The 13,696-nt window shown below is 37.6% G+C and overlaps 1 protein-coding gene across 1 annotated transcript in view; it reads left to right on the top strand.

The window, feature by feature from the left end:
- Nucleotides 1-13,443, top strand: part of LOC102442689 (plexin domain-containing protein 2-like) — a 315,731-nt gene extending 302,288 nt beyond the window's left edge. Inside the window, exons 7-8 of the mRNA XM_006093737.3 lie at nucleotides 13,008-13,103; nucleotides 13,324-13,443. Of these exons, the coding sequence (XP_006093799.2) occupies nucleotides 13,008-13,103; nucleotides 13,324-13,409 (182 nt within the window). The 3' untranslated portion in view covers nucleotides 13,410-13,443. The remainder of the gene's footprint in view (nucleotides 1-13,007; nucleotides 13,104-13,323) is intronic.
- The last annotated feature ends 253 nt before the right edge of the window (nucleotides 13,444-13,696 follow it).

Here is a 13,696-nt window from a genome sequence, read left to right as displayed (position 1 = left end):
CTAATTAACATCTTATGCTTTTATTATTATAGAGTGTTGTAGACTTAAATTATAACATGCATCTAGGGTGTTTGGTATTAACTTGAGCTGATTCTCTTAAATTATGCTATCTCTCATTAATATAAAGTAAATGGAGTGGAAATTATATTTTTTCAGAGCAGTGGGTTAGCTAAAAACATCATAGGGTTTATTTTACGAATAGAGTTTAGAATGACATTCATATATGGCAGTTCTGCGTGGGAAAGAGCATGAATTGTGGCAGTTTCTCCATGTTAGCTCAGAACTTGTGGGAGGTGGTATTCAAGGGAACTGTCAAATCAAGGCATATTTTCCAGAAACAAAACTGTACTGTGAACAAAGCAAGGATGTATTAGCACATGTAGGCAACAGGGAGACCTTCTGACTGAACTCTTAAGTCAGAAGCTGAGTCTGGGAAAGCCAACCTGACTCCTGTTGGAGGAGGACTGTTCTCTTATTCTTTCTTTCAGAAGGGTTAAATAAAGCATGACTCCAGTCAATTATTGCACGAGTAAAAGGAAACACTAGTTTTAGTTTATTTGTGGTTTCTTTTCACCCCAGAAAGAATTTTATTTGAAGCTTCTTCAGAAGCCATCTTAGATCACACATGTTCTGATATATTATAGTGTAGAGAAAAATACCCTTCAAAGTGAAAAAGAAATATCTTACAATTTTAATAATGTAATACTCAAGTTTGTGTGAGAACCTAGACATGATAAAATTGTACTTAAATAAATGATTAATTTGTCCCCAAATGCAAATTTGCATACCTTGTCTTATATAATAAAGAGGTAATATGCAAATTGACTGTCACATCCTCGCACAAGATGGCAACCCCCATGTGGTCACAAGATGGCCATCAGGGGAGGGCAGTTGTGGGTAATCAGGCCAGCAGAGGAGGGCAGTTGGGGGCAACCAGGCCTGCAAGGGAGGGCAGTTGTGGAGGGACCAGGCCTGCAGGGGAGGGCAGTTTGGGGCGACCAGGCCTGCAGGGGAGGGCAGTTGGGGGCAATCGGGCCAGCAGGGGAGCAGTTAGGAGTGATTGGGCTGGCAGGGGAGTGATTAGGGGAAATCAGGCAGGCAGGCTGGCAAGTGGTTGGGAGCCAGCAGTCCCGGATTGTGAGAGGGATGTCCGACTGCCAGTTTAGGCCTGATCTCTGTGGGATTGGGCCTAAACTGGCAGTTGGACATTTTTAAGGGGTCCCAGATTGGAGAGAGTACAGGTTGGGCTGAGGGAAAACCCCCCTCCAGTGCACGAATTTTGTGCACTGGGCCTCTAGTTATAATATAATAGGTTAATTATTATGTTTTTTGGGATAAAAATACTCTTTATAAATATAAATATAAATTTTATTGAACAAATTAGCAAAACTCATGAATTTTTAGAGCATATTATGTCTCAAGTTTGGGACTCTGCATTCATCTAAAAAAATTACTCAAGCTTTGCTTTCAAAGAAAAGCTTCCCTCAGGCAAGCTGATGCTGGAGCAACATTCACATTTTTGTTGACTTCACTGAGAAAATTAGCCAAAAAAGGGATGAAAGTTCTGAGTTTCTAATCCACTTATACCTGCCTTTAGATGGGACCATATTTCAGCAAACATACTGGAATAAATGTGTCCTACTTGAAAATCTTTTCGGGAATATAAAACTGTTAAATCTCCTTTGAAATCTGTTCCCACATTGATAAAGTGTAACAGTGTCTGTTACATGAACTTCTGTATAAGGAGAGAGATATGGTTGCATTGTAGTCTCAGCTTAAAAAAACAACATAGTGTACTTATTTACAGCAGAGATTAGGCTAACCCAAGATTAGCGTAATACAAGTTATGCAGGTATTATTTTTCCTGAGAAAATAAGATGATTCCTAGAGATCTGTTTGTTACTTATTTGTGCAATCAGAATTTAGATAAATATTTAAGTCAATTTCAAAATTATGTTCCCTTATTTAACAGCCTAGTTATTAGGAGTTTTCCTCATAGGGAATTTAAAATATCCATCTCTGTTACCTCTTTTCTTCTCCTAAGTGAATTTAGGGAAAAACTGATCATTATCCTCAGTAATAGGCGGTTTCATTTCTTCTGCATTTCATGCTCCATTACGTAAGACTTGGTTCTCATAAGATCAATTTTCTGTTCTTTTACTCACTTTGGTTACATAGGATATAGAATCTAGATCCTTGGCTTAATCTAGCCATGGCAACATGGGAATACGAGTTACAATTTTGAGAACAATTTTCCCAGAGGGACCATAGTTGCTATATCTTTTTAATTAGATTTGGTGAATGTTTGGTAAAGCATTCAAAAATCTATAAGGTAAGCTTAATTTATTTATTATAAAGTTCCCCCCACCCCTTCCTCATAACATCATCAACAACAAAAAGGTGTTTTTCCATTTTTAAAAGCTTCCTAATGGTAAATGATTTTAATGTAACTTCCAAGTATAATTAATTAAGGTAGCCTTTATCTTTCCAAGAAGGTCAGGTGGTCTGATAGTTTAAAATATCAAAGGGATTCAGGCATTGTTAGTAAATGAGTAAGGAGTTCTGAGGTTACAAGGGAAATTCCTTGGCTCCTTCAAAAAAAATGAAAAAAGTCTATGGTGAAATTAACCCTTATATTTTAAAAAATAAAATTTAATTAAAAGTCCAGAAAGCATAAGGAACATTGTAAGTGTGATTACTGGTCATGAGACCTTAGGCATTTTGTTTAATTTCTATAATACAAAATACAAAATGAAATGTGTCTATAGCATGCAGTACCTGGCACAATGTAAGCAGTATACATATTTACTATCCATCATCATCTACATTATTAAGTTAAAATGACAGTGATGCTAGGATGACCACACCTAGGCCAAGGACTCCTTGAGTGGGTCCACAGGGGATTTCCACTAAAAAACTCCTTGACTTTCTCTCAATGAAGCTCATTATTTCTGACTTTAACCTCTTTTATTTATTTGTTTTCTTGTTGTCTGTGTGTACCCATCTCTGCATTACCTTTTGATTTACATAAACTATTTTATAGAAATTTAGAGACAGAAAGAACCACAAAGATCAGTGGATTCATTCTCCACAGGTACAGGAATGAAAAACAGGTCTGCATACAATGACTTTTGTAACTTATTACAAAAATATGAGTATAAAAATATATTTATGATTTTAAGCATAGTGCACATTAATTCAGAGGAATTTGTAAAGTAACAGAAAACGCAAAGAAGAAAATTTAAATTGCTTATAAATCTATTACTGCAAAAAGATAGAAATGTTTCAATGTATCTGCATCTAATATTTTGTTTACAGTATACACACACACACACACACACACACACACACTAATTAAATTAGCATTATGCTATAAATACCTGTTTCCCATAATTTATACAACACATTTTTTGTTTATACATTGCCAAGTTCCTATCTAAAATGTGGTCATTAATAGCTGCAGCAAATTCCTTTGTTTCATAATTTATGTGACCTGTCTCAACACTGGCTTGCCATGTAGGTTGCTTTTTGTGTTAATCTACACTAATAAAAGAGAAACATGCAAATTGGTGTCACTCCACTACACCCACAAGTCATTCCCACCAGCCAACCAGGAGTGAGTATGCAAATTAACCCAACCAAGATGGTGGCTGCCAAGTAGCTGGAGCGAGCAGGAGGCTTGGGTTGCCCCTGGCATGGAGGAAGCCAAGCTTCCCACCTTTCCTGGCCAGCCCTGGCCTCTGCTTATGGCTACAAAGTTTCAATTATAGAAGATAAATAAATTCCAGATACCTGCTTCCCTCTGCTCAAGGAGGTGCTGAAAAAAAAAAGAAAAAAAGGCGCTGGAAGCTTGGATCTCCAGGGGCCATGGCTAGCCTGCAAACAGCCATCAACCCCTCACCCAGGCTGGCCAGGCACTCCAGTGGGGACCCCTAACCTGAATGGGGTGTGGCCAGCTTGAAAATAGCCCTCATCCCCTCACCCAGGCTGGCCACACACCCCCAGTGGGGACCCTCACCCCATGGGGGTGTGGCTGGCCAGAAAACTACCACAGGCCCCTCGCCCAGGCTGCCCCATGCCCCAAGGGAACCCCCACCCTTATCCGGGACACCCTTCAGGGCAAACCAGCCGACCCACACCCATGCACCAGGCCTCTATACTAATAAAAGGGTAACATGCTAATTAGACTGGGAGACCTTCCAAGAGACCTTCCAGATGTTCTTCTGGACAAAGCCATGGTGGCGGGGCCGAGGTAGAGGCAGTTAGAGGCCAAGAGGGGAGGGCAGTTGTGGGTGATCAGGCTGGTGGGGGGCGGGGTTGTTGGGGAAGCAGACCAGCAGGGGGGCCAGTTGGGGGCAAGCAGGCCATCAGTGGGGGTCAGTTGGAGGTGATCAGGACAGTGGGGGGAGGCAGTTTGGAGTCAGCAGGCCAGCAAGGGGGTAGTTATGGGCAAGTAGGCCAGTGGGAGGGAAGGTGGAGGCGAGCAGAGTAGCAGGGGGGACAGTTGGGGGTGAGCAGGCTCACAGGGGAGACAGTTGGGGGTGATCAGGCTGGCGGGGCTCAGTGGTTGAACATTGACCTATGAACCAGTAGGTCATGGTTCGATTCCTGGACAGGGCACATGCCCTGGTTGCAGGCTCAGTGCCCAGTGTGGGGCGTGCCGGAGGTACCCGATCAATGATTCTCTCTCATTGATTGTCTGGCTCTCTCTCTCTTTCTCCCTCTCCCTCTCTCTCTCTCTCTTCCTTCCTCTCTGAAATCAATAAAAATATATATTAAAAACAAACAAACAAAACAAAACAAAACAGAAAAATAGCATGGCTTTGGCAGAAAAACAGACACACAAATCAATGGAAAAGAATTGAGAGCGCAAAAATAAAACCACATGTATATGGGCAAATAATTTTCAACAAAGGAGTCAAAAACACACAATGGAGAAAAGAAAGCCTTTTCAATAAATTGTACTGAGATCATTGGAAAGCCACATGCAAGAGAATGAAACTAGATTACATTTTGTCCTTAATTCAAAATGTATCAAAAACCTAAATATAAGACTTGAAACAATAAATTGGTGGGAATGTAGACTGGTATACCCACTATAGAAAACAGTATGGTGGTTCCTCAAAAAATTAAAAATTAATTTACCATATGACCCAGCACCCTCTCCTCTGGGTATACTCAAAATACCAAAAAATATATACTCACAAAGACATATGCACCCCTATGTTCAACTCAGCATTATTCACAGTGGCCAAGACATGGAAACAACCAAAGTGTCCTGTGATAGAGGACTAGATAAAGAAGATGTGATACATGTACACAATGGAGTACTACTCAGCCATAAGAAAATACTAAATACTGCCATTTGTGAAAACTTGGGTGGATCTTGAGAATATTATGCTAAGTGAAATAAGTCAGAAAAAGCTGAGAACCATATGATTTCACTTATATGTAGGATATAAAACTGAAACTCATGGACATGGACAACAGTGTGGTGGTTACCAGAAGGTTGGGGGCTGAAGGGGGGCTGAGAGGGCCTAATATATGGTGACAGTAGATGATTTGACTTTGGGTGGTGGGCATGCCGTGCAATCAATATACAGATTCTGTATCATAAAAATGTGCACTTGAAGCTTATATGATCTTATTAACCAATGTCACTGCAACAAATTTAATTTAAAGAAGAGTATAAAGCCATTGAATGCCAATGGCTTTTTATGTACTCTGACACATTGCTTTCTATAAAGGCTGTATTAATTTACTCCCTGACCAGCATTATATTATAGCCCATTTCCTCAAATGCTATCAGATGCGATTATAAATTTTAAACTTTTCAAATTTGTTAAGCAGAACATGATATCTCATTGTTTCTCTAATATTCTTTTGATTACCGGAAAGTTTTGACATTGGCATATTTTCAGAGGCCGTGTGTACTTTCCATCATTTTTGTTAAACAGCTCCATTAAGTCATTCTTTCTCAGCCTTGGCTTATGTCCTCTCAGATCCTTTTACACAGTGTGCAGAGGTCTTGGATAAATACACAGTTCTCACTAGTACTATTCATACTTGTTTGTTTCTCTCTCCTCCGATGTAACGTTTTGAATTTCGATCTTAATCTCTCAGGAGCTGACCTTCTCCATCAGGCCTCACCTTTTCTCCACCCTCTGAGTTAAATGAGCATAACATTTTCAGCAGAAACCAAGAAAATCCACTTGTGCCTTTACAGTTCTTTTACTTGGAAACCTAAGGCTATATCATTTATTTATTTTCATTATTGTAAATTTTATTGGGGTGACATTAGTCTACATGAACATATAGGTTGCATGTGTGGATTACTAATTTACAAAATCTGTATATAGGACCTTGTGCCCACCACCCAAAGTCAAATCTTCTCCTGTCACCTCATATTAGGAGCCCTTTCTTTACCTACCCCCTCCTGGCAACCACCACACTGCTGTTTGTGTACATAAGTTCCAGTTTTATATTCCACATATGAGTTAAATCATATAGTTCTTAGCTTTCTCTGTTTGACTCATTTCACTTCCCATAATGTTCTCAAGGTCCATCCATGTTGTTATAAATGACACTCTTTCATCCTTTCTTATGGCCGTGTAGTACTCTATTGTGGCCAAGAGTTGGAAACAGCCAAAGTGCCCTATGATAGAGGACTGGATAAGGAAGATGTAGTATACATACACAAAGGCTATATCATTTTAGTAATGTGAAAGTTACTTTAGCACATGCCCAATTCTTATACTAGAAACCAACCTGGAAAGCAACTGACCTAATTTGAAATGGTTCTACTACAAGTTATACCATTTCTGAATCCCTTATACTACTCCGCTTGATTCTTCTCACCAGCAGTATATTATCTGGCTCTTTCTTAAACAGCAATACCTTTCTCATCAGCATCAGCTATTTTTAAATGTTTGACTTTGTTCATGCTACAATGTGCCTTTGCTTTGTTGATTATTATTATTATTCACAGTTCAATAAGAAACATTGGCATTTTTAAAAATGAAACTGACAACTAATTTGGAAAGCAAATATATATTTTTGAACATTTAGAGGTTCAGTGAACTCTTTGAATAATAATATATATATAGTTTGCCATATATGGACACTATATAAGGTTACAAACCAGGCAGCAGTTTTCCAAAGAACTTGACCAAAATTACATTTACAGACTGGAAAAAAACAAACTCAACAAACAAAAACATAGATTTGCTTTTTACCATGAAAAATGTCTTAAGCTTTAATTATCAAAAATTAAAATTAAAATAATAACAACAGTAATAATAATAGCACAGACTAGTACTTTGTTCATTAGAAATTTCTGTACTGATGAAATCATCTAAATCTGAACTGCCGAGTGTGGTCTCACTTTGTAGCTACTGTGTTCTTGAAATGTGGCTAGTGAGACAGGGGAATTAAATATTTAATTGGATTTAATTAATTTAAAGAGATACATGTAACTAGTAGTTTTATTGGACAGGGTATCAATAAATCATAGACACATGAAATATTCAATTTCAAGTATAATATTTACATAAACATATTTAACATATTTGCCTTTTAAAAGGCCTTTGAATTTAAATATCCTATATAGTAAAAAGCTAATATGCTAATTAGACTGAACAGCAGAACAAAGCTGGGGCTGCGAGGGCTGGCCGGGGCTGGAGGACCAGCCGGGGCTGCAAGGGTCGAGCCCCTTGCACGAATTTCATGCATCGGGCCTCTAGTGATTAAATAATACCACTTTAAATATAAGCATTATATTATAACAGATTTTCTCCATAGAAAATAATTTGTAGTTTTGATTTGGTGGTAGAACACATGCATTGTAATTACTTAGCAATTAATAACATTTTAAAGAAGTTGACAAACTATGGAAGAAATAAATAATCTTGAAAAAATCTGAAAAATATTTTCTTTCATAGTATTTTATATAGCCCAATAAAAACTCTTTCAGAAGAACTGAGCTCAACTTTGCCAAACTACACTTTGTGGTAGCCTATGGAAGGCATAGGAAAGTAGCCAAGACAATTCTCAAAAATAATTTAAGCTGAATTTTTCTCTCAAGTTGTTATTTGCCATTTTTGTTTTAAATTATGACCTTGGAGATTTTCCACTTTTCCCTTTTTATATGCCTTCAAATTTATTTCTTACTTTTTCCCTATTACATGATTATTTCTATTTTAACTTACACTTCCCTACAACACAAGATATTTCTATTTTTAACTAATATGGCTGCCTACATTTATAAACATGTCCACATGCTTATTTTTCCAATTGTATTGTGCTATAGGAAATTTAGTTTCTTAAAAATATAGGGTTATTTTCTTATCTAAGTGCCAAGCTTCTGAGTGATTTAACACTAAAAGGTTTTCAAAACCTTGATTTTAAAATAAATTGTACTGCGTTTTACCCAATTTTATTTAATAAAGTCTCAATTTTTGTTTCTCTTAAAAAAAAAAAGTTAATAACATTGCAAATGTGCATAACACAGTCTCCCCATGTCTCAGAGCGGAGGGATGTGTCCCCCTGGTGGAAGCTCCATGTTCAGAGCAAGAGCCCCCCAGCCAATGGGAGCCATGACGCCAGGCAGGCCTGCAGCCCACAGCCCACCGACCCACTGTGACATCACATGGACCGCTTACTTTCCTGACACTTGGGCAAAGTGATTTCTGAAGGAGTTCAAGAAATGCATCTTGTTTAAGCCTTTAGTAAATATATGTGGAAGGAGAACAAAAGCGAGGATTGTTTTTAAAGTTTCTGATTTTTTGTACGCATGCTCAAGTAACTAATGAAATCTGGCCATTAGGTTTTAGCAGTGCCCTGAAACTCTGCAAGCAGTGAGGAAATGATGAGAGGACCATCTGAGAGGTTGAGATGAGCATTTCATAGTCACCTAAACTTTATGTTGCCTTATCCGATGCTGCATTATACGGCTATCTGATAGAATTAGAACTATAGAGGAAATATTTTTTAAAAGTTTGGGGCAAAAGCATCTTCTATTTGTAGGTGCTTTATTTAACACCCACACTAGCTAATTTTGTTAATGCACTGCATTTTTGTGTGGAAAGCTTATAATTGCTGCAACAGTGCACTTCTTTTCTCAAGAGTCTGAGTTGGGTTTTTTCCCCGCTAAGACTTTATGCTGGGGATGAAATTGTAATTGTGGGATGTATGCTATTTACATTGAAGTGTTCAGTAAATTATATTGTGTGGAAGACTCAATTGGAACTAGAATGGAAAATAAGAAATAATCATTTGGGCCAGTCATTAAGCATTGGCAACACGTAAACAAAGAAATGGTAGCAAATAATTTATATGATAATGCAAAGTATTATAATATTTATATAAATATAAGAATCAGTCAGTTTTGGAAATTACTCATACACTTTCTATGTGAATGTTAGCTTTCAAGGCAGGTTAGTAAACTGATCATAGCTAACCATGCCACAGTGTACTCATTAAACGTGTTTATTTTGGCTAAAGTGACTATTGATTGGAAAGGATTCCTGATGTTTCCATATGATCACTGTTTCTCCCGCAGATATTGCTCAGAATTTCTAAAAATGTCGTTCAGCAGTTACACCCTGAATCATATCCCCTGAAGATTTTTATTGCTGAACTTGAACTTTATTCTGTTAGTCTGCTCAGAGATCTATTTTCTTTTTTCAACTTTAAAAGCTCCTAATGGGCATTACAGTGGATCTTAATTTTGTAAAGTTGTACGAAAGAGTAGAAGCTGTGACTGAATGTTTGGTACAACATTATTTTGTCTGACTTTCTAAACAAGACACATGGGCTAAATACATTCCTGGAATCAAATGAAAGCTCCTAGCATTGGCAGGAGCTATGAGTAAATAGATTCCTAATTACTTGTCCTTGACAGTGGTATCTCTGAAATGCAACAGAAATGACCATTTGGAAGCTGTCATTAATTGGCAGGTCATCAAATATAAGTTATTCTCATTAGTTTTGGTTTTGGTAAGTTAATCTCCTCCCCATAGTTGGAGGTGTCTGAGCAGGCGATAGAACTCTTTCCCTTCACCCATATGCCTGATCAATAATTAACTCCCTGAGGCTTCCCAGTCATTATGTTAGTTGTTTGAGCTCTTCAAAGTATAATATGAAATGAAAAGACAACTAGTATTTTAAGCATCTACTAATATGGCAGATACTGTGCAAACTTTAGTATGAAGACTCAAAACCTCTATCCCAGTGGCAAAGCTATGTCATTTATTTATTTCTGAGGAGTAAATTGTTTAGCACAATACAGGGCAAAGCAGTATATAGGAAAACATTCTCTTTAGACAAAGGCAGAAGCTGAGTAATGTTTTATATGCCTTAAAAGTAAAAAAAAAACAAGCCCTAGCCGGTTTGGCTCAGTGGATATAGTGTCGGCCTGTGGACTGAAGGGTCCTTGGTTGGATTCTGTTCAAGAGCACATATCTTAGTTTCAGGCTCCTCCCTGGCCCGGGCCCTGGTCAGGGTGCATGCAGGAGGCAACCAATTGAAGTGTTTCTCTCACATCGGTATTTCTCTCTCTTTCCCTCTCTCTTCCACTCTCTCTAAAAATCAATGGAGCTCTGGCCGGTTTGGCTCAGTGGATAGAGCCTCGGCCTGTGGACTGAAGGGTCCTGGGTTCGATTCCGGCCAAGGGCACATGCCTGGGTTGCGGGCTTGATCCCTGGTGGGGAGTGTGCAGGAGGCAGCCGATCGATGGTTCTCTCTCATCATCAATGTTTCTATCTCTCTCTCCCTCTTCCTTCCTCTCTGAAATAAATAAATAAATATATTTTATAAAATAAAATAAAAATCAGTGGAAAAATATCCTTGGGTAAGAATTTAAAAAAAAAAGTAAAAAAGAAAAAAAACATGACTCATGCGCCTTGAAACCTTACTAAATACCATGAAGTCAGCATTTTCTCTAATGTTCAATATATTTTACACTTTGAAAAGTATATATGCATCTTTTATTTACACCAAAAAGAAATTAATTGGATTAGGGTTCTAAACAGTGTTTTCCAATCTGATAAACCTGAAGATATATTCAGTGAGTGGCTCTAAAATCACTCCTAGCCCCAAAAGAGTTCATTTGGGGGCCACACCCGCCCCCTTCCTCTTTTGGAGCAGAATTTCATGGTGAATAACCAGGAATGGGTGGAAGGATATGAGTGGAGAGAAGGAGAGATACATGAAGGGTGTAAGTAGATGTTTGACCTCCCTCCTGGATGTGTATGCATCCCCATTTCCTAAACACTCTCACTAAAAGCCAGCCGGCTCTCTTGAGTCACCACACTATTTCTGCGTTCTGTTCTCAAGGAGACCATTGTTGGGTCTGTTGACTTTAATCAAAATTGAACACGCTCTAAGGTAAGATGGCAGACAATTCTTACAAGCCTGATTTCAAGGCCTTAGTGTGGTTTCAGTGAGGTTAGAGCTACAGAATTTAGACCATTATATGCAGCATGTAACCAATACAGGTTGCCATACTGAAGACGGACAAAAATTATATCGGACACTGTTGAGCACTTTCCATGTAAAAAGGGATTGTTTTGTTTGTGTGTTAATCCTCACGCAAGGATATTTTCCCATTGATTTTTAGAGAGAGTGGAAGGGAGGGGAAGAGACAGAGGGAGAGTAACGTCGATGTGAGAGAGACATACCAATTAGTTGCTTGGAGATCTAGCCTGCAACCGAGGTACATGCCCTTGATGGAAACCGAACCTGGGACCCTTCAGTCCACAGGCGGACACTCTATCCACTGAGCCAAACTGGCTAGGGCATGAGAGGGATTGTTTTAAGTTTTTTCATTTATTATCTCATTTTAATTCTCAAAGCGACTCAATAATGTAGGTACTATTATTGCTATTTTATAGATGGAGAAACTGAGGCACAAAGAGGCTCACAAAGGAGCCCAACATCACACAGATACCAAGTAGAAACACAGAGATTGGAAGTGAACACACTGTTTAACAGTCCCATGTGCTATTAACCACTATGACATATTACTTCCCCAAGATTGGATATTGTGATACTTAAAAAAATAACTTAAATCATCCCAAATAATCCCTGACAGATAAGACAGTATTCAGGAAATGCATTTCAGTCATTACAGGTATTTCAAAAGCTAAATAAAATGCTGATGACATTACTTTTCTGTTGAAATTTACCTGACTCAGGCAGGCTTACAGTATAAGGATCAGCTCTTCTATTAAAAATGTATTTTAAATATATTTTATAAACAGTTTTATTGTTTTATAAAATATGTTTGCTTATATTTAGCTGATTTTTAATTATTAAAGTTCTTGTCAAATCTCCTCAGGGACACTTCTGGATATGCTGATCAATATTATAAATTCCTGCATGCAATATAAGTATTAATAATTAACCTTTCTTAGATGCGATACTGTATATTTAATAAAGAGCAATAATGATTTTATAATGATTTATGTTCTATTTTTCCTTTCATTAAAGGAATTTATTCTAAATCTTTAAAGCACTAAGACTCTTATTTTGGCAAAAAACAACTTCATTTAGGCTGTGAAAAAAATTTTAAGTTCTATCTATTCCTAAAGGACTTACTTTAGCATTAGTTTCAGTCAAATGTTGTCTGTTTTCTTACCTCCTTGACTTCATATGTTAAAATATTTAAAAATAAATAAATCTATCAAGAAATTGTCTTAGGTAAGCTCTGGGTGACAACGAGTTGGAACCCAGCATTCAACATGAGATATCTGAGACCCTAATCATCATTTTTAACTTTACTGATAAAAAGACTTCTGAATACATGGGGACATAATTTTTAGGTTGTTTTTTTGTTTTGTTTTGTTTTGGTTTTTAATAATCAATCTCTTCAGAGAGATTGCTATTTTAAATCTTTATTTTTAAAACTGCACCAGTTAAAAGTATTAATTCTACATTCATTATTAAAACACTTGTTTTATAGGTAAAGAAATGTGGAAAGTTGATTTCCCCCATTTTTGTTTTTATAGATGTTCGAAGAAGAACAATTTATGAATACCACCGAGTAGAGTTACAAATGTCAAAAATTACCAACATTTCAGCTGTGGAGATGACCCCATTACCTAGTAAGTTAACATCTGAACACACCTAGGTGGGAAAATGATTTGCAAGTTTGACGATCTGGTCTGTTCGCCAATAATAATAACATGGTGCTTGGCATGGACAGGCATCTTGCATGAATACAGGGATGGGTGGTTTGTTTTTATTTTGACTGAGCCATCATTATTGTTGATTTCTCCATCCTCCCAACTAGTCTGGATGACTGCATTCTCTCCTGTTTCCTAGCGTGCCTCCAGTTCAATGGTTGTGGCCCCTGTGTATCCTCCCAGATTGGCTTCAACTGCAGTTGGTGTAGTAAACTTCAAAGGTAAACAAGAATAATACCATAAAATTTTGAATTTTAAAAAGACTTGCTGCTTCTGCTCTTCCATTAAATTTTAAATGTGCCAGGTGTGTTGATTATCAAGTGTGTGTATATTTAAAAAATGCCATGACCAAAAAGCATTTAAAAAATGCTTACACATGGAAATTTTTGTTTTTTTTCCTTTACCTGGTTGCTCAAAATTATCAAGAATCATCATGTCAATAAGGTTGTTATCTGACATACATTTGTAATCTCTATGGGGCTGAAGATAGGTGATGGTTGCAATTGAAAAGT

This window comes from Myotis lucifugus, unplaced genomic scaffold, assembly GCF_000147115.1.
Source record: "Myotis lucifugus unplaced genomic scaffold, Myoluc2.0 scaffold_121, whole genome shotgun sequence".
In the NCBI taxonomy this organism is placed as follows: domain Eukaryota; kingdom Metazoa; phylum Chordata; class Mammalia; order Chiroptera; family Vespertilionidae; genus Myotis; species Myotis lucifugus.
Note: the sequence above shows the minus strand (reverse complement) of the source record. Positions and strands in the feature narration are given on the sequence as shown.